Source organism: Nerophis ophidion, linkage group LG14, assembly GCF_033978795.1.
Source record: "Nerophis ophidion isolate RoL-2023_Sa linkage group LG14, RoL_Noph_v1.0, whole genome shotgun sequence".
Classification (NCBI taxonomy): domain Eukaryota; kingdom Metazoa; phylum Chordata; class Actinopteri; order Syngnathiformes; family Syngnathidae; genus Nerophis; species Nerophis ophidion.
Genome location: NC_084624.1, coordinates 28955804 through 28978576, shown reverse-complemented (window position 1 = coordinate 28978576; position 22773 = coordinate 28955804). Strand labels below are relative to the sequence as shown.

Here is a 22773-nt window from a genome sequence, read left to right as displayed (position 1 = left end):
CGATTGAGGGAACCCCTCATGAAACAGTTCTGTAGAGATGAAGTAGTCTTGTGATTTTTCCTACACACACATATCTATATATATATATATATATATATATATATATATATATACATATATGACAGCCCTCGCAAAAATGACTAATGATCTATTGCTAACGATGGATTCTGATGCGTCATCTATGTTGCTGCTCCTCGATCTTAGCGCTGCTTTCGATACCGTCGATCATAATATTTTATTAGAACGTATCAAAACACGAATTGGTATGTCAGACTTAGCCCTGTCTTGGTTTAACTCTTATCTTACTAATAGGATGCAGTGTGTCTCCCATAACAATGTGACCTCGGACTACGTTAAGGTAACGTGTGGAGTTCCCCAGGGTTCGGTCCTTGGCCCTGCACTCTTCAGCATCTACATGCTGCCACTAGGTGACATCATCCGCAAATACGGTATTAGCTTTCACTGTTATGCTGATGACACCCAACTCTACATGCCCCTAAAGCTGACCAACATGCCGGATTGTAGTCAGCTGGAGGCGTGTCTTAATGAAATTAAACAATGGATGTCCGCTAACTTTTTGCAACTCAACGCCAAAAAAACGGAAATGCTGATTATCGGTCCTGCTAGACACCGAACTCTATTTAATAATACAACTCTAACATTTGACAACCAAACAATTATACAAGGCGACACGGTAAAGAATTTGGGTATTATCTTTGACCCAACTCTCTCCTTTGAGGCACACATTAAAAGCGTTACTAAAACGGCCTTCTTTCATCTCCGTAACATCGCTAAAATTCGCTCCATTCTGTCCACTAAAGACGCTGAGATCATTATCCATGCGTTTGTTACGTCTCGCCTCGACTACTGTAACGTATTATTTTCGGGTCTCCCCATGTCTAGCATTAAAAGATTACAGTCGGTACAAAATGCGGCTGCTAGACTTTTGACAAGAACAAGAAAGTTTGATCACATTACGCCTGTACTGGCTCACCTGCACTGGCTTCCTGTGCACTTAAGATGTGACTTTAAGGTTTTACTACTTACGTATAAAATACTACACGGTCTAGCTCCAGCCTATCTTGCCGATTGTGTTGTACCATATGTCCCGGCAAGAAATCTGCGTTCAAAGGACTCCGGCTTATTAGTGATTCCCAAAGCCCAAAAAAAGTCTGCGGGCTATAGAGCGTTTTCCGTTCGGGCTCCAGTACACTGGAATACCCTCCCCGTAACAGTTCGAGATGCCACGTCAGTAGAAGCATTTAAGTCTCACCTTAAAACTCATTTGTATACTCTAGCCTTTAAATAGACTCCCTTTTTAGACCAGTTGATCTGCCGTTTCTTTTCTTTTTCTTCTATGTCCCACTCTCCCTTGTGGAGAGGGTCCGGTCCGATCCGGTGGCCATGGACTGCTCGCCTGTGTATCGGCTGGGGACATCTCTGCGCTGCTGATCCGCCTCCGCTTGGGATGGTTTCCTGCTGGCTCCGCTGTGAACGGGACTCTCGCTGCTGCGTTGGATCCGCTTTGGACTGGACTCTCGCGACTGTGTTGGATCCATTGTGGATTGAACTTTCACAGTATCATGTTGGACCCGCTCGACATCCATTGCTTTCCTCCTCTCTAAGGTTCTCATAGTCATCATTGTCACCGACGTCCCACTGGGTCATTATTGTCACCAATGTCCCACTGGGTGTGAGTTTTCCTTGCCCTTATGTGGGCCTACCGAGGATGTCGTGGTGGTCTGTGCAGCCCTTTGAGACACTAGTGATTTAGGGCTATATAAGTAAACATTGATTGATTGATATATATATATATATATAAACACACACACATACAAGAATTAGAAGTTTATTTTAAAACATGTTCTACCTCTAACAACCAAACAGCTTTTGAAAACTATGAGGCTGTGCTCCAAATTTGGATTATTTACGGAACTTGTGTGTTTATGGCTTCACACACACACACACACACACACACACACACACACACACACACACACACATTGCATTCTTTAGTTGCGTTATTGACTGTACAACCATGTTTTGTACTGTTTCTGTACTTGTTTTAATTATTATTTATTTGATTGTATGTAAATGCTGAATATTATAAACCAGTGGTGTCGAACTCAAATACAGAGTGGGCCAAAATTTCAAACTGAACAAAGCCGCAGGCCAAGGTTCAACAAATTAACCTTTTAAAAGGGACCCGGACAACTTTTGCATTAAATATTAAACAAGCAAGGCTTACATAACTTTATAGTGACATGCAAAATCCAGTTTCAAATAATAATAATAATAAAATATCAATAATTATTGCTCAGTTTGCTACACTGATTTGCTCTAACACTGAATATGGAACAAGCAACGCTTATATAACTTAATAGTGCAAAATCAACTTTCAAAAAACAAACGAAAAAACATTAAAGGCATATTAAATACAATTTTGATAAAAAAAAATGTAATGCCTCTTTTCTATTTGCAGCCTTCTGAGATAAAAATCAACATTAACTTTTTCCACAGGCTAATAAATTTAAAAATAAATGGGGGGTTGGGGGGTTGTTGATAGCGGGGGGTTTATATTGTAGCGTCCCGGAAGAGTTATTGCTGCAAGGGATTCTGGGTATTTGTTCTGTTGTGTTTATGTTGTGTTACGGTGCGGATGTTCTCCCGAAATGTGTTTGTCATTCTTTTTTGGTGTGGGTTCACAGTGTGGCCCATATTTGTTACAGTGTTAAAGTTGTTTATATGGCCACCCTCAGTGTGACCTGTATGGCTGTTGACCAAGTATGCATTGCATTCACATACCTGTGTGTAGAAGCCGCATATATTATGTGACTGGGCCGGCACGCTGTTTGTATGGAGGAAAAGCGGAAATGACGACAGGTTGTAGAGGGCGCTGAAGGCAGTGCCTTTAAGGAACGCCCCCAATATTGTTGTCCGGGTGGATATCGGGAGAATGTTTTTCGGAAAAGACAGTGAAATTCGGGAGGGTTGGCAAGTATGAGTATTAGCAATGAATGCTGTATAATACCGGCGGGCCAGCTCTAATGTTATTTTGATATTGCCCCAAGGGCCAAATAAAATTACACGGCGGGCCAAATTTGGCCCGCGGGCCAGAGTTTGACACCCATGTTATAAACAAAGGTTTTGGAAAAAAAAAAAACATTCAATTTAAAAAAAACAAAACCAGAATGAGTGGAAAAACAGTTTAACACAATAAACCTAACACAAATAAAACGTGCATTTTTTTTAACTTATGTATTTTTTATTTACATTTCAGAAACGAAAACACAGAAGTACAACACACAAAGTTGACCTCTTGAAGACAAAAACAAAATCAAGTTTGCTAATTGTAAATAATCTTTACAGTGAAAATTTCCCCCATCAAAACACAAAGAAAGTTTGCACACTGTAGGAACAAGAGTTGTACATTACTTATGAGAGCATACATGAACTGCGCAAGTAGAACTGATGTTTTCTATTTGTAGTGACCATGCGCTTTTGAAAGCACTGAGAGCAAATTGATTAAAAAAATAAACATCGCAGCTTATCCAGAAGGCACAGGATGCATGGTGTCATTTTTAATTGAAGATGTACTAAATAGGCACGCCAACTTCAGCTTATTACATCAAAATGCACAACATTGTATTTGTGTAAGGCTTTTTAGCGGGTAATTACCAGCATTTGTTCCTGTTGATAAAAACATGAAACATGTCCAGTGGAACGTAATAAAAAGACAAGCAGGGCTGTCGAGTCCTTAAATGTATTACAAATAATGCTGGTCTGGCACCTGTGGTGATCCCTTCCTAATAGTTGTAACGGACACGATACATTTGTTGTGAGAGGAGAAGACAGGAATCTACAGCAGTGGCAGTTTCTAATGTAGCTCTCACCTAGCGTTTTCAAAAAAGTCTTAAATCCCTATAGTATACCTACCACCTTGAGACTATGCACACATATTACAAGAAATTGTATATACTCATGCTGCTAGACTCCCCCAGCCTATGAATGATACGTTCCAGAAAATACAGTATATCATATAAAATGCTTGTTGCTATTAATACAAAATAGATCATATTTGACATGTATTGGTATAGTGACAATAACTGTAGGTAGCCTTGGTATTTTGCCAACAACTTTAGTGCATAAATCCATAATTCTTCTAAGATCCGTATAATGTTATGACTCTAACTAAAGAAGTTGTTTTGTGGTAATTACAGTGGGTGGGTGTGGGGGAAGGGAGTATGAAAAAGTTGCAGGAACACTAAACTCAAGGACTGGTGAGTTGTTAAGATGATACACAAAAGAACAAACAGTAAATATAACATTGCAATGATTTTGCTTTGGTTTGGCCCAGTTCAGCATTGATGAAACTAGCCTTCCTGTCCAAAGTCCTCTGTGAATTTTGTCAATTTTACCAGATCTTGTTCATTGACAGTTGGCTTGGTGCTGGTCAAAGACCTCAACATGTCCGACTGCAAAGAAAAAAAAGAGTTATTACACAATATTTCATCAGCATAAATATTACGGATGTAACAATATCAAAATCTCACGGCACAATATTATCACAGTATTAAGGCCATGGTACGACATTATTTTGGTATACAAACCCTGTTTCCATATGAGTTGGGAAATTGTGTTGGATGTAAATATAAACGGAATACAAGGATTTGCAAATCATTTTCAACCCATATTCAGTGGAATGCATTACAAAGACAAGATATTTGATGTTCAAACTCATAAACTTTTTTCTTTTTTTGCAAATAATAATTAACTTAGAATTTCATGTCTGCAACATGTGCCAAAGTAGTTGGGAAAGGGCATGTTCACCACTGTGTTACATCACCTTTTCTTTTAACAACACTCAATAAACGTTTGGGAACTGAGGAAACTAATTGTTGGAGCTTTGAAAGTGGAATTCTTTACCATTCTTGTTTTATGTAGAGCTTTAGTTGTTCAACAGTCCGGAGTCTGCGCTGTCGTATTTTACGCTTCATAATGCGCCACACATTTTCGATGGGAGACAGGTCTGGACTGCAGGCGGGCCAGGAAAGTACCCGCACTCTTTTACTACGAAACCACGCTGTTGTAACTCGTGGCTTGGCATTGTTTTGCTGAAATAAGCAGGGGCGTCCATGATAACATTGCTTGGATGACAACATATGTGGTCCAAAACCTGTATGGACCATTCAGCATTAATGGTGCCTTCACAGATGTGTAAATTACCCATGCTTTGGGCACTAATACACCCCCATACCATCACATATGCTGGCTTTTGAACTTTGCGCCTATAACAATCCGGATGGTTATTTTCCTCTTTGTTCCGGGGATACCACGTCCACAGTTTCCAAATATAATTTGAAATGTGGACTTGTCAGACCACTTTGCATCAGTCCATCTTAGATGAGCTCGGGCCCAGCGAAGCCAGCGGCGATTCTTGGTGTTGTTGATAAATGGGTTTTGCTTTGCATAGCAGAGTTTTAACTTGCACTTACAGATGTAGCAACCAACTCTAGTTACTGACAGTGGTTTTATGAAGTGTTTCTGAGCCCATGTGGTGATATCCTTTACACACTGATGTCTGTTTTTGATGCAGTACCAACTGAGGGATCAAAGGTCCTTAATATCATCGCTTATGTGCAGTGATTTCTCCAGATTCTTTAAACCTTTTAATGATTTTACGGACCGTAGATGGTAAAATCCCTAAATTCCTTGCAATAGCTCGTTGAGAAATGTTGTTCTAAAATTGCTTACAAATTGGTGACCCTCGCCCCATCCTTGTTTGTGAATAACTTAGCATTTCATGGAAGCTGCTTTTATACCCAATAGTGGCACCCACCTTTTCCCAATTAGCCTGCACACCTGTGGGATGTTCCAAATAAGTGTTTGATGAGAATTTCTCAACTTTATCAGTTTTTCTTGCCACCTTTCCCAACTTTGTCACGTGTTGCTGGCATCAAATTCTAAAGTTAATGATTATTTGAAAAAAAAAAAAATGTTTCTCAGTTTGAACATCAAATATGTTGTCTTTGTAGCATATTCAACTGAATATGGGTTGAAAATTATTTGCAAATCATTGTATTCCGTTTATATTTACATCTAACACAATTTCCCAACTCATATAGAAACGGGGATTGTATTTCCCCCCTCAAATAAGGACTTAAAAATGTTGCAGCGTGTAAAATGAGTGTCAGGAATGTTTAGGATAAACACATTTACTGTATTTGAACACAAACCTAATGCTCAAATGTTGTATCGGTAATCATATTTATTACTACAAAACAAGTATTTTTAAATTCAAAAATTGTGTCCTAACATCTACAGTTTCAAGCAAATATAAAAAAAAAATGTAAATGTAAAGTGACAATGTAAACACCCAGTGTAAAAGAATACTGTTCACTTTGGTGTCTTTCAACTGTTACTTTGAGAAGCAGTGTCCTCGACAGTGAACATGTTTAAATCAGTTTGGAAAATGCGGTTTCCAAGAAAAGGCAACTAAAAATGTAACTTTTAATAATGTAAATACTTCACAAACTGATGTTTAGCTTTGCAGGCTTCAAATATATTTTGTGGGTGATGGTTTATGTCGCTCCAGGCACCTTGCGACATCGAGAAATACAAGCGGTTGAAAAATGGATGGATGGATTGTACTTTTTTAGTTTACTCCTATTTTCCGCGCAGAATTTTTTTTTTATGATTTCCCACCGTGTACTGCAATTTGACTGGCTGGCTGTGTCACCTTAGAAACGCTCAGAACGAAAGTGGTGCGCTTGCAGAACGCAGACAGTTTTTGGCAATATAACTCAGTTATAGACAGATTTTGATGACATTTTTCAGGAAATGTCCAAAAAAACACTTTCTCTCATCGACTACAAACACTTCACTTCCTGCTTATGATGCGCAGAGGATTCTGGGAGATACAGTTTATTTTCAGACCTGACCTATGCTAAAGTGCCCCAAAAAACTACACACAGAGTTTTTCTTTGATAGGGTCACATATCAAAAGATTATTGGGAAGACTTCAAAACCGCAATATCTACAATACTGTTACACCACTAAAGATATGGTTAAGGTTCCTTACCATGCAAACTACAGGTTCCAAAAGCTTTTCTCCAGGCACATCCATCCAAGTCATTTCAATAGCATTGGGGTCTCCCGGTGAACAAGGAGTCAAGAAGTCATGTACAACAATTCCGGGGTCGTCTCTCGAAGGCCCGTTCACCTTGGAACCCAGAATTTGACAATGAATCCTGAGCACATAAAGCCTGGAACTGTTATTGAACTGATAAACACAACTTACCCTTTTAAAGTGAGTGGCTGCCTGGACCTTTCTAACTGGCTGCATTAGCGCGTCTCTCACGATAATACTAATATCTGCACCCGAGTAGCCATCTGTTTTCTTGCCCAGTGTGATGAAGTCGGATTCGGCGAGACTGGTGGGGGTGGAACCCAGGTGGAGCTTGAACATGAATGTGCGCGCATGTTCTTCCGGCAGCGGAATGTAGATCCTTTTCTCAAATCTGAGGCAATTGAAAGACTACAGGTGAAACACGACTGGACAACACTGCAAATTCAACTGAGTAACAGTCAGTACCTTCTTCTGATAGCAGAGTCTAGGGTCCATGGAATGTTTGTCGCACCGAGCACCAGCACGCCTTCATTGTCATTCCCAACACCTAGAAGTAAAACAAAAATTATATTGTCACCTATAAGTGGGACATCACTCTACACTATCATAAATATTGATTTTAATCATAAAGGGCAGTCCAATATCTTGTTTATAAACACACAAAACCTGTATTTTTTAAATCTGAGCAAAAAAAAAAAAAAAAAAAAACCCCAATTCAAATCACACAACCTGTTCCTATTTTTTTGTAAGGCATGTGCATAATAAACTAAACCATTTGTACCATATAAATAAAACAAGCATTTCTGCTCTGACATCAGGTGAGGTTGTTAAGTGCAAACCTTGTAAAGTTTGCATCTATTTATAGAGCTGCAGCAGCATTTTTCTTCCCCTGAGATTTAGTGGTCAGATAGGACGTCATTGTTAACATGTTGTGATAATAACTGTTTGAGTTATCGTGCTATCAAACAAATCCTGGCGAAAACAACCTCTTTGGCGGAGGCAAGAAACGGCGTTCTGCAGTACTCGAGCGATTCCAATGTGAGAGTCAGCTGCAAAACACCAACATATACTGTACACCCTGGGAAATACGAGCAAACTGAGAAGCTACTTGATAAATCAATTAACCCATTTTTTACCCTAGCCTACACAGCTGCACTGCTCCTCTCACTTCCCAGGAGGTGATCAAGGGGATGGGTCAAATGCAGAGGACAAATTTCACCACACCTAGTGTGTGTGTGACAATCATTGGTACTTTAACTTTAACTCCGACGGAAGGCCGGGTACACCCTGGAGAAGTCGCCACCTCATAAACGGTGACCTAGAAAATATATTTTTTACATTGTTAAACAATAAATTGTTAGTTAACATTTCTTGGAAACAGCATATTCAAAACTGATATAAAATGTCTACTGTAGAAGACACAGCTTCTCACAAAGTAAAAGTTGAAAGACACTGAAGTGAACATGATTGTTTTACACTTGTAACGCTGTTGCTACTTCAAAGACATCAACAGTAAGCTATTCTTTAAAATGTTTGCGTGAAACAGTAGATGTTACTGCATAATCATTACCACTTATAAATACTTGTTTGTAGTAAAACATGATTAGAACATTCAAACTTTATATTTGTGATTAACTACAGTAAGTGAGTTTATCCTAAACATTCGTGCCACTTCATTTTACATACTATGGCAGGGGTCGGCAACCTAAAATGTTGAAAGAGCCATATTGGACCAAAAATACAAAAACAAACCAGTCTGTAGCTGCAAAAAATGAAAAGCCATATTACATACAGATAGAGGACTTAAAGGAAACCAAATGAGCTCAAATATACCTGCAAATGAGGCATAATGATGCAATATATACATACAGCTAGCCTAAATAGCATGTTAGCATCGATTAGCTTGCAAATATGTCTGATTAGCACTCCACACAAGTCAATAACATCAACAAAACTCACCTTTGTGCATTCACGAACAACATTGAAAATGTGGTGGACAACATGAGACAGAAAAATAAGTGGCATAAAACACGTCTTAGAAAATGAGAACGTTATACATGTACACAAACTACGGTGAGTTCAAGGACCGCCAAAATTAGTAGGACAAAACGGCGCTCGCCAAATACTCGAATCAGTGAGGCACGTTTAATACAAACAGTGTTCTTTATAACAATTAGGGAGGTTTGTGTCATGTTTGTCCTCCTACAGAAACCATATTAAAACAAAAAATATGTTTTGTCCCCCTCCATCTTTTTCCATTTTTCATACATTTTTGAAAAAGCTCCAGAGAGCCACTAGGGCGGCGCTAAAGAGCCGCTCCAGAGCTGCGGGTTGCCGACCCCCGCACTATGGCATCTTTTTTTTGACGTACCACAATAATGTCATACCGTGGCCTTAATAATCTAATATCATACCGTGAGATTTTGATATAGTTAAATCACTAATGTCTTTATAACAGGACCAAAACCTATCATTTGACAATTAATGACAAATGCTTGCAATTTTACCTGCACAACTTTTAGGTCCATTTAAGCTAGTCTTGCTTTAACCAACGTTTGGTAATGACGATAAATGTATGCACAAAAAAAATGCACAGACCAATCGCAGTCATTGTAACCCGTCCATGTGTAACGACTCAGCCGATCTAATTGTTTACGCAGAACAGCAGCAATTAAAACGGTCGCAGCCATCACGTCTACCTTGCATCTGGACCAGGAACTCTGTCTTAATACGACGCGCCGCCTCACTCTCGTTCTCACTTCTGGAGCCACACAGGGAGTCAATTTCGTCAATGAAGATGATGGAGGGCCTGTGTTCTCTGGCTAGGGCGAACAGATTCTTGACCAACCTGAAAGGCATAGACAAAGCTTTTATATGAACTGATCATACCCCTTCAAATAGGAATCTCCACTTTTTGTTCTGTTTTTTTTTTACCGTTCATAATCATTTTGAGAGAAAAGAACATGTCTCTTTGGGGGAGGAATTTAATGATAAAAAAAACATTTGGGCGATGCGGCTAATGGGAGTCACCGTTATAGCTTTCAAAGCCCTCTATCAATGTTTTGTATACACAATGCAAGTATATATATATATATATATATATTATATATATATATATATAAAATGTAACAGACATTTTCATAACAACATGTACAATATTTACTGTATTTTCATCATTTTAACCCTTGCCGGAACTATTCTTCTGCGCAAGTATTTCATATTCCATAGCAGCCGTGGCCGTAACTAGGATTTGAAAAATACCAAGGTCAAAAATTGGTGGTCCAAGAGAAGCTTTGAAAGGATGAAAGCACAGGTATCTCAGCACTATATAAACAATATCACCTTCAGCAACACAATGAATTTCCAGAATAACAAAAGTTTTTATTGAGGTAGAACTATTTCATGTTATATTATCTAATATATTTGAAAATCAGCATGATTTTGTAACGGTCCACTTTTTTATTGATATGCTTCTGAAGTTAAGCGTATTACAATTTTTTAACATTACAACTAAAATTATGAACCCTACAATATTTTAAACTATTAGTGGGGAGCAAACCCACAACCTTCTGTTAGGCAACTGGGTATTATCAACGGGCCCCACGAGAGCTACCGTAAGTCTCAATGGGAAATTTGTTGCCATATTGTTATCAGTGACAGAGCACGATGTGGCCAGGAGTACGCTTGGGGTAACACTTTATATGAAGCGCCTTCAAATCCTTTAATTTACATTTTAATGTGCGTCTTTGCACAGAGTGCCCCACCCCACGGATTGCGAAGACTTATGCACGGCTAAGTTTAGGGCAGGTGGGCATCTCTGGCTGACATGACAACTGTATTTTCCCGACAGCGTTTCACATCAATTTCATTGATGTGAAACATACATCAGTTCTGTCAGTACAATTTAATGTTAACATTATGTTGTCAGCACATTTCAGATTGGATGAGGTTTATAGTAAACGTGGACTTTATTGTGTCGTAGCAGATGTTGTGCATGACCAAAGATCGTACTTTGTGAGATGTTCTTCCGCATGGTGATGTACAGGCGCTGTACAGTACAGCACACACAATGTGCCACACAAAGTCAATAATATCAACTTATTTCTGTCACTTAAAAAAAAATACAGAGGACATGATCTCTTGTGTCGTCTTTGGTAGTTGCGGCCATAGTATCAGCGCACTTCTGACTTCTGGCAACAACTGTGTGTTCCTACTTCCGGAAACAAAGGCGTGTGTGTCTTCTAATCATGGCAGGTTCGGTAACAAACAAAAAAGACGACTATTTTTGGACGAATGAGGATTCACAACCTTATCTTTTTAAATCTGAATATATGTAGGATGAACTACTGCTTGTAGAAGCCAGCACGAAGTAAGAGTCAGATTTGGTGGCAGACGGATACCTAGAGAGTGAGATGAAAGTGACTCAAAGCTGCAAAATGTGGAATTTGAAGCCACACCATTTCGACATAAATTGAGTGCTTACCCAAATAAACCGGAAAAATCATCTTTGGCCAGCTGGACCAAAGAGACAACTGGCCATTGAATGAGTTACACTTTATATTTATTGTGATACACACAGGACGTCATGCGTTTGTCATGACAAACAGCGTACGCTGTCTGTCTAGCAGTGTGCAAACAAATCATGAAATGTGGGCTAATAATTTACAGATACTGTAATGTAATTGTTGATTTTTTCCATCAGGACAGATTGGTGTCTTATCGCATTGTGTTGTGCATTACAAACTCAAACGCGTTTCGTACTGAAGTTGAAGCTAGCATACCTCTTACACTAGTTAACTTTTACGGCTGATACCGTAGCATACCAATGTTTTACTACGCTACAAAAATAAAGTTAAAGTACCAATGATTGTCACACACATACTAGATGCGACAAAATTATGCTCTGCATTTGACCCACCACCCTTGATCACCCCCTGGGAGGTGAGGGGAGCAGTGGGCAGCAGCGGTTCCGCGCCCGGGAATCATTTACGGTGATTTAACCCCCAATTCCAACCCTTAATGCTGAGTGCCAAGCAGGGAGGTAATGGGTCCCATTTTTATAGTCTTTGGTATGACTCGGCCGGGACTTGAACTCACGACCTACCGATCTCAGGGCGGACACTCTAACCACTATGCCTCTGAGTAGTTCCTTTGTGTTTGCTCTTACAATAACTGTCACTACAGTTTGGTTATTATACAAGTTACGGAACGTAAAAGTATTGACAGTTTTTGAATGCATTTTTAAAGTGATTTAGAGGTAGAATTGATTACTCCCATTAGCTGCACTGCTAACCACCAAGAATTAACCGATTTTCACATGTTAGAATGTAAAAAAAAAACACTTTTGTCTTCTTGTCTCTCATGATTGTGAATGATAAAAAGGCAAAATTCCAAAAAAAGTGCACTTCCCCTTTAAGTACTTTATGCAGCAGCTTAAATCATATGCTAGTAAAATGGAACTCACTTTTCACTCTCTCCCAACCATTTGGACACGAGATCAGATGAAGAGACTGACAGGAAGGTTGAATTGTTTGCCTCTGTAGCGACAGCTTTAGCCAAGTAAGACTTTCCCGTCCCCGGAGGTCCAAAAAGCAAGATCCCTCTCCATGGAGTTCTCTTTCCTGTCAATTAACCAAAACGATAATTTGATCTTAACAATTGACAAAGTAGTGACTTTTAGTTCCGTGACACGGTGTACCTGTAAATAGGTGAGGGAATTTGATTGGAAGGATCACAGCTTCTTTCAGGGCCTCCTTGGCTCCCTCTAGCCCAGCAACATCATCCCACTTGATGTTTGGTTTCTCCATAACAATGGCACCTGAAAAAAAAAACAGATTACCACAACATTGACATCCGTGATCAATACATACACTCACCCGAGAATGGGCACAGCATCAAAATATGAGATTTCCCGCTAGATGGAATGTAATAGATTGTATACAAGTGCAATAACAGTGTATCACGTCATAACCCAGTGCAGCATTATAAGTCATTTGAGTCACTATTGTTATACAAGGTGGTCGTTAACTGTTGCATTTATTATCCACAGATTTTTACAGAATCAAAAATTGGCACTCTTATTTTTGTTAATGCAGGATTTTTTGTTGCTGCATCCCTATCAGCTAACTTATTCAGATGCCGGTATTCTTTGAACAGGTGAATCACAAACCTGACAGTTGATTCTGCATTTTCTTTTTCTCTGAGTCATCACCGTCGTCACTTTCATTCCTAAACAGCGCAAACAGAATTAAAGAGACAAGGGAACTTTATGCACAACCAGACAGGAGCAGTACGTCACTACCCCGCCCTTAAACGCACCCTTTGTCATCAGATTGTGACTCTTTGACAGGCTTAGCAGGAGGAGCCTTCTCCTTCTTCTTGAGATACTCTTTCAGCTTCTCTGCCCTATCCAAATATTCGGCACATTTGGCTCGGATGCTCTGTTTGGCCTTGTCACCTTGGGCTTCGTCTGTATGGGGAATCAACTCAGAAGTTACTATCATTTTCGATGATAAATAAGCGTGAAATTGTGGGACTTACATTTGACCACATGGAGGAAGTACTGTACGGCAGCCTGGTACATTCGCAAAGCCTCCTCATAGTTCTGTGCTTTATCCTCTTGAGCTGCTTTGCTGGCAAGATCGATAGCTTTCTAAAGTCACAAATCATAGAAGAACATGTGAGATAAAGCCGTATACGGTTGTGATCAAAATAACTTGTAAAGAATATAATGTCATGGCTGTCTTGAGTTTCCAATACTTTCTACAACTCTTATTTTTTTGTGATTGAGTGATTGAAGCACATGCTTGTTGGTCATAAAAAATATATATATTTTTTTTAAATAAATTATTGTGGGTCGTCTGAAAATGTGACCAAATCTGCTGGGTCAAAAGTATACATACAGCAATGTTAATATTTCGCTACATGTCCTTCGGTAAGTTTCACTGCAATAAGGCGCTTTTGGTAGCTTCTGGCAAGCTTCTGGTTGAATTTTTGACCATTCCTCTTGACAAAATTGGTGCAGTTCAGCTGAATTTGTTGGTTTTCTGACATGGACTTGTTTCTTCAGCATTGCCCACACATTTAAGTCAGGACTTTGGGAAGACCATTTTAAAACCTTAATTCTAGCTTGATTCAGCCATTCCTTTACCACTTTTGACATGTGTTTGGTGTCAATTTCCTGTTGGAACACCCAACTGCGCCCAAGACCCAACCTCTGGGCTGATGATTTTAGGTTGTCCTGAAGAATTTGGAGGTAATCCTCCTTTTCCATTGTCCCATTTAAAGAACCACATCCATTGACAGCAAAACAGGCCCAGAGCATAATACTACCACCACCATGCTTGACGGTAGGGTTGGTGTTCTTGGGATTAAAGGCCTCACCTTTTATCCTCCAAACATATTGCTGGGTATTGTGGCCAAACAGCTCTTTTTTCCCCATCCAAACACAGAACTTTCCTTCAGAAATTCTTATCCTTGTCCATGTGATGTAAGATAAAACAAAAATTGAGCTGTTTGGCCACAATACCGAGCAAACTGCATGAATGTTTTTTGCGACCAACAAGTATGTGCTACAACCACTCCATCACAAAAAATAAGAGTTGTAGAAAATATTGGAAACTCAAAACAGCCATGACATTATGTTCTTTGCAAGTGTATGTAAACTTATGATCGCGACTGTGAGACGTTCATTTTAAAGTTGTACAATTCTATTACTAACAGCAAACTAATGTTATAAACAATTTTATTTGAAAGTAAGTTAAACAGAATTTGTTTTATTAGTGTCCCATGTTATGCAAAGCGCTGTGTGACGACACCAATGTAGGGGTGCCTCAGCACCTGACATGTAATACACTTTCCACTTCCTATTGACTACCTTTGGTTCAAGGCTTTAATATCGCATTTCTATCCAAACAAATATTTTTAGCGCATTTAGTTAATACCGCAGTTTTAGTTCCTCTGTATTGTTTGTGGCATTAGCAGCAACCGGCCGAACAACATGCTACTAGTCTACTATCATTAGCCGTTGTCAACAAAAGCCAGTGCTATCAGAACACACGGGTGGGTAAAACTGTAAAATATTGGTGTTTGGCCTCTAAGTAAGACAGAAACATAGGTTTTTTTGATCATATTTAGAGTGTTAAAAGGTCACTTCCTAAACGGCTGTCCAAGTTAGCTACGGCTAAGCGAGCTAAGGCGGCTAACTAGCAGCTAACCTAACGTTCCTTCTTTCGATAGTAGCCCAAGTATCTGCCTGATTTAGATAACTGTAATTAACCCAAACACAGTTTAAGATTCGGACAGAGTTGTGAAATGTCACAGTTGTGTTTGTATTAATCGTCATATGTTGAAACAGCTTCGGGGTCTGTCCTCCACTTACCTGTAAATTATTGTTGGCGGCCATGAGGGCTGATCGAATGTCCGCTCTCTCCCAAAAACGATAAATTACCTTTACAAAGTGCCTTTTAAAAACACGAAGACGTCAAACTGAGTCGTCAACATGTAAATCGAGTTGTTCCGTGACTTGTTTTCGTTCCTGTAGTCGACTTCTTTCGAGGAGGCAACTTCCGCATTGAAAAAGCGTCTTCTTGCGCGCAGGGAATGTGATGACGTCACCACGCAGGCCCTCTTGAGCGTACGTCACTAGACCAGTTTTTAAAACAGCTACTACCATAGTTCCATATTCATAAATGTAAGTTTCTCAATACCCGACCTGTCTTTGTGCCTTTAAAAAAGATTTTGAACTTTACTGTAAAGGCCTACTGAAATTAGATTTTCTTATTTAAACGGGGATAGCAGGTCCATTCTATGTGTCATATTTGATTATTTCGCGATATTGCCATATTTTTGCTGAAAGGGTTTAGTAGAGAACATCCACGATAAAGTTCGCAACTTTCGGTGTTAAGAGAAATGCCCTGCCTCTACCGGAAGTCGCAGACGATGACGTCAAATGTTTGATGGCTCCTCACATATTCACATTGTTTTTAATGGGAGCCTCCGACAAAAACAGCTATTCGGACCGAGAAAACGACAATTTCCCCATTAATTTGAGCGAGGATGAAAGATTTGTGTTTGAGGATATTGATAGTGACGGACTAGAAAAAAAAAATGATTAAAAAAAAACAAGTTAAAAAAAAACGCGATTGCATTGGGACGGATCCCGATGTTTTTAGAGACATTTACTAGGATAATTCTGGGAAATCCCTTATCTTTCTATTGTGTTGCTAGTGTTTTAGTGAATTTAATAGTACCTGATAGTCCACGGGTGTCTTGACGCCAATGTCTCAGGGGAGTCGACGGCAGCTTTATGGACGACGCAAGCTCAGCTTTTCTCCGGTAAGAAGCGACTTTTTACCACAATTTTCTCACCAAAAACTGCTGGTTGACATGATTCATGTTTGCTTGACCGCGCTGTGATCCATAGTAAAGTTTCACCTACAGGAATTTTAAACAATGAATTACCGTGTGTTTGTGTGGCTAAAGGCTAAAGCTTCCCAACTCCATCTTTCTACTGTGACTTCTCCAATATTAATTGACTAAATTGCAAAAGATTCAGCAACACAGATCTGCAAAATAATGTGTAATTATGCGGTTAAAGCAGACGACTTTTAGCTGTGTGTGTGTGCAGCGCTCATATTTCCTTAAAACTCGTGACGTCTTGCGTAAACGTCATCATTACACAACGTTTTCAAGACGAAACTCCCGGGAAATTTAAAATTGTAATTTAGTAAACTAAAAAGGCCGTATTGGCATGTGTTGCAATGTTAATATTTCATCATTGATATATAAACTATCCGACTGCGTGGTGGGTAGTAGTGGGTTTCAGTAGGCCTTTAAAACGCACTCTACCTCTAACAACAGAAAAGCTGTGAAAACGATGATGCAGTGTTCCAAATTTAAGTTATTTAATGAATCTGAATGAGCCTCAAGGTTCAAGGTTCAACTTTATTGTCCCCGCGGGGAAATTTGTCTTGGGCACAATGCATCATTGCTTTCTTAACATACACAAAAACAACAGAACAAAAACACAACCACAACCAGACAACTAACATTTAAATATCAGAACATGGAGCTTGATAGACATAGGTGGCACTTTGATGTAGGCATAAAATCTACAGTATGGAGATAAAGATAAAGTACCAGTGTGCATTGCACTAGAGCTCATGGATAAAGTACCCTGGGACAAATGATAATTTAAGGCGGTTAGATTTGCATAGTGGGACCCGGAGTCTTCTCCCTGATGGCAGGGTTTCATATTAAGGGAAGAGTGGGTGTTGTGAACTGGAAAAAATTTTCTTAGCTTTTTTCCTAACTGCCTGTTCATAGATGTGAAGTGAAGTGAATTATATTTATATAGCGCTTTTCTCTAGTGACTCAAAGCGCTTTACATAGTGAAACCCAATATCTAAGTTACATTTAAACCAGTGTGGGTGGCACTGGGAGCACGTGGGTAAAGTGTCTTGCCCAAGGACACAACGGCAGTGACTAGGATGGCGGAAGCGGACAATTTTTTAGCTTAACGGTTAGGTTGCCAAACCATGAGGTGATCCCGTATCTAATGATGCTCTCTACAATGGCACGGTAGAAAATCATCATGACGTGGCTGCTTACGCCGTACAATCTTAATCTTCGCAAAAAATATAGCCTCTGTTGCAGTCTATTGCACAGTTTGTCAATATGTGTCTTCCACCAGAGAAGATTATCAATAAGAACCCCTAAATATATGAGGATACCTGGGTGATTTCCTGATTTTTGATGACCACTGGCTCAGGGTCAGTCACATTCCTCGGATCCAAAACCATTTCCTGTGTCTTGGTCACATTTAGAATAAGATGGTTGGTATCACACCACCTAATAAATAGGCCTGAATAAGCCTGTGGCTTTGTACCTGGTTTATTATATATCTGTGTTTCTTTTTGTATTCTATTTTGTTGCGTTGAATTTGCAACCCCCTGGCCCTGTTTTGTACTGTTTCTATAATGTTTTGTAATGTTTTATATTGTTGTTGAACTATTTTGTTTGTTTGTCATCTAATGTATTGTTGAAATGTATAAATAAACATAAAAAAAAGAAACAAAATAAACTTATAAAAACAAACAAACAAAGAAAACAAAAACAAAAAAGCGACTATAACATTAAAATGTTTGTCAACATTATTATTCTCAAGGCAAAAATATTATTCTCCAGACTTAATGGTTTACAATTATCAATCATATCTTGGTGAATGTAAGAGTACAATAGCCCTTAAATTGATATATTTGATAAAAAACATTTAAAGTGAAAAAAACAAACAAACAAAAACTACCATAGTTCCATCTATGGCTACTAAACTCTTATGTTATGTTGCTTCTTATGTTTTTGGCCTGCAAATGATAATTTTTTACAGTGTTGTGTGATACTTTAACTTTTAAATCCACACAGAAGAAGACTTTGTATGTCCACATTTGCACAAGAACCATAATTCTTCACAACCTGTTTATACACTAGGTACTCCTGTAGTTCTTCTGCTCGGTCCAGGTACTCCTTACATTTTTCTCTGATTTTCTGATTGCCATCTTTACCCTGCGGTTCACCTAAAGAGGAAGGAAGGACATTGCATTCATTGGAATTCAACTATGTCACCCATTCTTCTCTGTCTTTTTGACCTCCGATTCGGTCATATATCAAAGCAATTTTTCCATAGGAAACAATCAAATCAAATTATTCAGTTCCAGAGTCAAACTTTTATGAAGTTAACTTGCATTTTCAAAGTAGCGTTGTAATATTTTTAACTGTTTATATGTAAAAATGTATTGATGTGGTAGAGTTAGACATCAATTGTCTTGAGCAGCCAGGACGGAGACACATGTGCAACAGAGACACAATTTATTAGGCAATATTAGAGATGGACACAGATGCGTAGTGACTCACGATGTAAAATGTGTAAAAAGTACTTGACGGCGTGTTTGTAGGAGCGAATGGCCTCCTCGTAGTTGCCCACCTCGTCCTCCTGTGCGGCCTTCTGTGCCACTGCTATAGCTTTCTGAAACAGGACAACCAAGTTTTCATGACAGAATGATAAAAACAAGACCTCATGTGATGCAATGAACAGTAAACCAAACTGATAAAACATTGCATTAGAGGTTCCCATATTGAAATCCATCTATTATAAGCATATTAACTAATATACAGTAATTAGCTAACTTATTTGGACCAAACCAATCCACTTTATTTATATAGCACAATTCAAAAAACAATTAACGTGCTGCACTGTAATTAAAATACACATTAAACGCAGGCTAAAACTAAGGACAGTCAAGTGTAAGAAACGTTTAATTTAAAAGAATGAATAAATAAGATGCATAAAAGAAAATAAAATAAACTGAAATCACACAACTCTCATGCTGTTTTAAAAGCCAAGGGAAAAATTTAAGACATGACCAATTACTGTATACATGGCTAATCGTCATAAAAATTGTTGTAATTGCATGTGCAAATTAATGCTGTCAAATTGTATTTTTGCAAATCTGATTAATCACACCTTTAAATTAGGATTAATCATGATTAATCACAGGTTATTGCTTGCTTGCTTAATTTAAAACTAATTTAAGAAATACCCCAAAATTTAAACACAAATCCAATTATAGTCCTTATTTTTGAGGCTATAAGGCGCGCTTAAAAATAATTTTTTTCTCAGAACACGACAATGCGCCTTATAACCCGTTGCACCTAATGTACGGATTAATTCTGGTTTTGCTTACCGACCTCGAAGCAATTTTATTTGGTACATGGTGTAATAATAAGTGTGACCAGTAGATGGCATAAGAGATACGTATAGACTGCAATATGTTGGCAATATTAATAAATGACACCAACATTTTATATGTTCCATTGAAAATAGAGCACATTACACACATCGCTCAAAAATCGATTAAAATGTTTTAGTATGACTTTGGTAAGCTAAGAAGCCGCACCACTTGATGGATGGTACTGTGCTTCAACATACAAGTATTATTATGGTGTGTGTAAAAGGTAAGATATATTATCTGGCATTTTGTTTCGCAATATTATGCAAAAGCAACTTTTCTTACCTTCTGCTACCTGCCGGTCTGTATTTGGGATTTGCATAAATCCTGAAAAATTGCGCGTTCGCCTTTGTAGTCCATGCCGTAGTCGATAAGTTTCCTCTTTTTCTCTTCTCTTCTTGTTATGGGACATTAATTCTCCCCATTTCTAATATAAAGTAGTGTAAAGTTCCTACTTATATCCGTCAGTAACCTCGCCATGAAAGCGTTAAAACATACCGATGTAGTGAGTTATCATCATTCACCCAAGGAACTTTAGTTTTTAGGGAGTTCTGGTCGACAGTTTTTCACGGGACACATTTCCTGCGTTGTTGTTGTTTCCAGATGAGAAGATGCTGCTCTGTTATTGATTTAAGTAATGTCTGAATGTCATTAAAACAGTTAGCTCCATATTTTAACACTTCTTCCACGCCCGTCCTTGCACGCTACACCGCTACAACAAAGAGGACAAGGAGAAGACGCTGCTGAAGGTGAGCGACGTATAATAAGACAGCCCCTTAAAACGGGCATCCGGAAGCGACTGTTAGAAAGTGGTTTGAGAAGGATATGTAAAACATAATATATGCAACATTTTGACCAAAGAGACACCAGTACATGTTATGTAGACAACAAGGAAGTGTTTAAATGTATAATAATAATAATAATAATAATAATATGACTCCTTTATTGTGCACTATAATCTGGTGCGCCTCATATATGAAAAAAAGATCGATAATGGACCATTAATCCGGTGCGCCGTATGGTCCAGAAAATACAGTATATTGCCACAATGTCATCCAGGAACATGTTTTAAATGTTTTACTTGAATGCACGTCATGTATTTGCTCCTTTTTTCTTCGTGAGGATCATCAATAATTCTTCATCTAAACGGGAATATATCAACATCCTAACAGTCTGTATCCCAGTGAAAGCAGACATTATACAGTAGGTGATGTTTATTATGTTTGTTGGCTGTCATGATGTCTGCAGTGAGTAGAAATCACTGAAGTTGTTAAAAGAAAAAGTGGATGGGGTGATTCGATGCGAAATTAATGCACTGCCGTATGCTTAAAATGAGCAAAATGCGTAAATATTGCATGTACATGAATGTGCCTGATACTACATTTTATACTGTATTTAATTATAGTATACACAACTTTTATTGAAATGTTTGGATGTTTTTTAAGTGTTTTATTGGCAGAATAGAGCGACTGCCAAGGGCTCCATTGTAAACAAACTTTTGCTCGCACTTATTTACAAGTTAAAATGCATTGAAAAAGAAAACATATACAGTACAGGCCAAAGGTTTGAACAGACCTTCTTTATTTTTCTTTATTTTCATGACTATTTACATTGTAGATTGTCACTGAATGCATCAAAACTATAAATGAACACATGTGGAGTTATGTTTCTTAAAAATAGCCACCCTTTGCTCTGATTACTGTTTTGCAACCTCGTGGCATTCCCTCATGAGCTTCAAGAGGTAGTCACTTGAAAGGGTTTTCACCTCACAGGTGTCATAGTTTTGATGCCTTCAGTGACAATCTATGATGTTAATAGGCATAAAAATAAAACAACACATTAAGATATGTCCAAACTTTTGGCCTGTACTGCATATGTGCAGTTCCCCTTTAAAATGTCAATACAAGGATCTGCCGATGTCTTTAGCGTGGTCTATAAGTTCCTCTATACAACTTTAACACGTAAGGGTTTGTAGGAATTTGCTGCTAAAAACTTGTCTCCCAAGTTTGGAACTGAACTCAGGGGCCTGTATGGTGTCAGGATTTGGTCCCTGGCTTCCCAGTTAAATAGCCCTGCAGTACGCAAATACTGTATGCACCAACTTTTTGCCTTGTCTTTGAAATAATTACACATTAACATATGCATGTCTTTATGTAGGACCACCAAAACCTATCATTTGATTAATATTGACAAACGCTTGCAATAACACAATATTCACCAGTGTTCTGTTCAGCAGCCACAACAACAATGACATTAAACGATGCAGTCATTTAAAAACAAACAACTTCACCCTTATTGACAGAGCATAAACAAAATCACTGCTGCCAACAGCTTGTTTACCGTAAATGAAAGAATGGCGATTTGTTCAATGGTTATTAGTGAAGGCTTGAGAACGTTCAAGTTAACATGGATTCTAATGATTCAAACGCGGACTTCTTGATCTTTAACACAACATAGTTGATCATTTGTACAAGTATAACACGTAACAATGGATCATACTTATTTGTATGTTTCCAGAAAGACATAAAAGAAAAAAATGTTTCCATCCATTTAATAAAGGCCTCTTCATACCTGAAGATTGGTGGGCTCCATGTTGGAGTCCAGTGGGACCCAAGAGACAAAAAATCCAAAAAATCCAAACCCTGATTGTCCCCACTGTCACACAGCGAGACGCAAGTTCCTGGTTGGAGCGTGACACGAAAAAGTTCCAGACTGGAACACATGCCAGTGAATGAGTCATCGTGTTTTCCTCCACAAGAAACACATGAACGCAACATGTTTATAGTTTATTGTTATTTATTCATGTCACAAAACGCAGCACTCAACCAAAGTAAAATCGAGTAAGTCAAGTTCTCGTTT

The 22773-nt window shown here is 38.6% G+C and overlaps 1 protein-coding gene across 2 annotated transcripts; it reads right to left on the bottom strand.

The window, feature by feature from the left end:
- Positions 1 to 3243: 3243 nt before the first annotated feature.
- Positions 3244 to 22756, bottom strand: vps4b (vacuolar protein sorting 4 homolog B). Of its 2 annotated transcripts, XM_061920321.1 has the most exons (13): positions 22486 to 22756; positions 19040 to 19151; positions 18602 to 18702; positions 13670 to 13781; positions 13448 to 13598; positions 13299 to 13357; positions 12828 to 12947; positions 12594 to 12750; positions 9829 to 9977; positions 7595 to 7676; positions 7301 to 7520; positions 7082 to 7222; positions 3244 to 4475 (listed from the first exon to the last, which is right to left on the bottom strand). In XM_061920321.1, exons 1-13 carry the CDS (start codon positions 22504 to 22506, stop codon positions 4374 to 4376), a joined length of 1527 nt encoding a protein of 508 aa, XP_061776305.1. In that variant the 5' UTR covers positions 22507 to 22756; the 3' UTR covers positions 3244 to 4373. The 2 variants fall into 2 exon arrangements, with proteins under 2 accessions (XP_061776305.1, XP_061776306.1); XM_061920322.1 differs by lacking the exons at positions 18602 to 18702; positions 19040 to 19151; positions 22486 to 22756 and adding an exon at positions 15510 to 15740.
- Between the last annotated feature and the right edge of the window lie 17 nt (positions 22757 to 22773).

Excerpts from the sequence above, each read along its gene's own strand:
- vps4b (XM_061920321.1), bottom strand. The coding sequence starts at position 22,506 with ATGGAGCCCACCAATCTTCAG. Across the intron at positions 12,751-12,827 it reads ATTCCCTCACCTATTTACAG|GAAAGAGAACTCCATGGAGA; the intron begins GTACACCGTGTC and ends GTTAATTGACAG. Across the intron at positions 7,677-9,828 it reads GTTCCTGGTCCAGATGCAAG|GTGTTGGGAATGACAATGAA; the intron begins GTAGACGTGATG and ends TTTTACTTCTAG.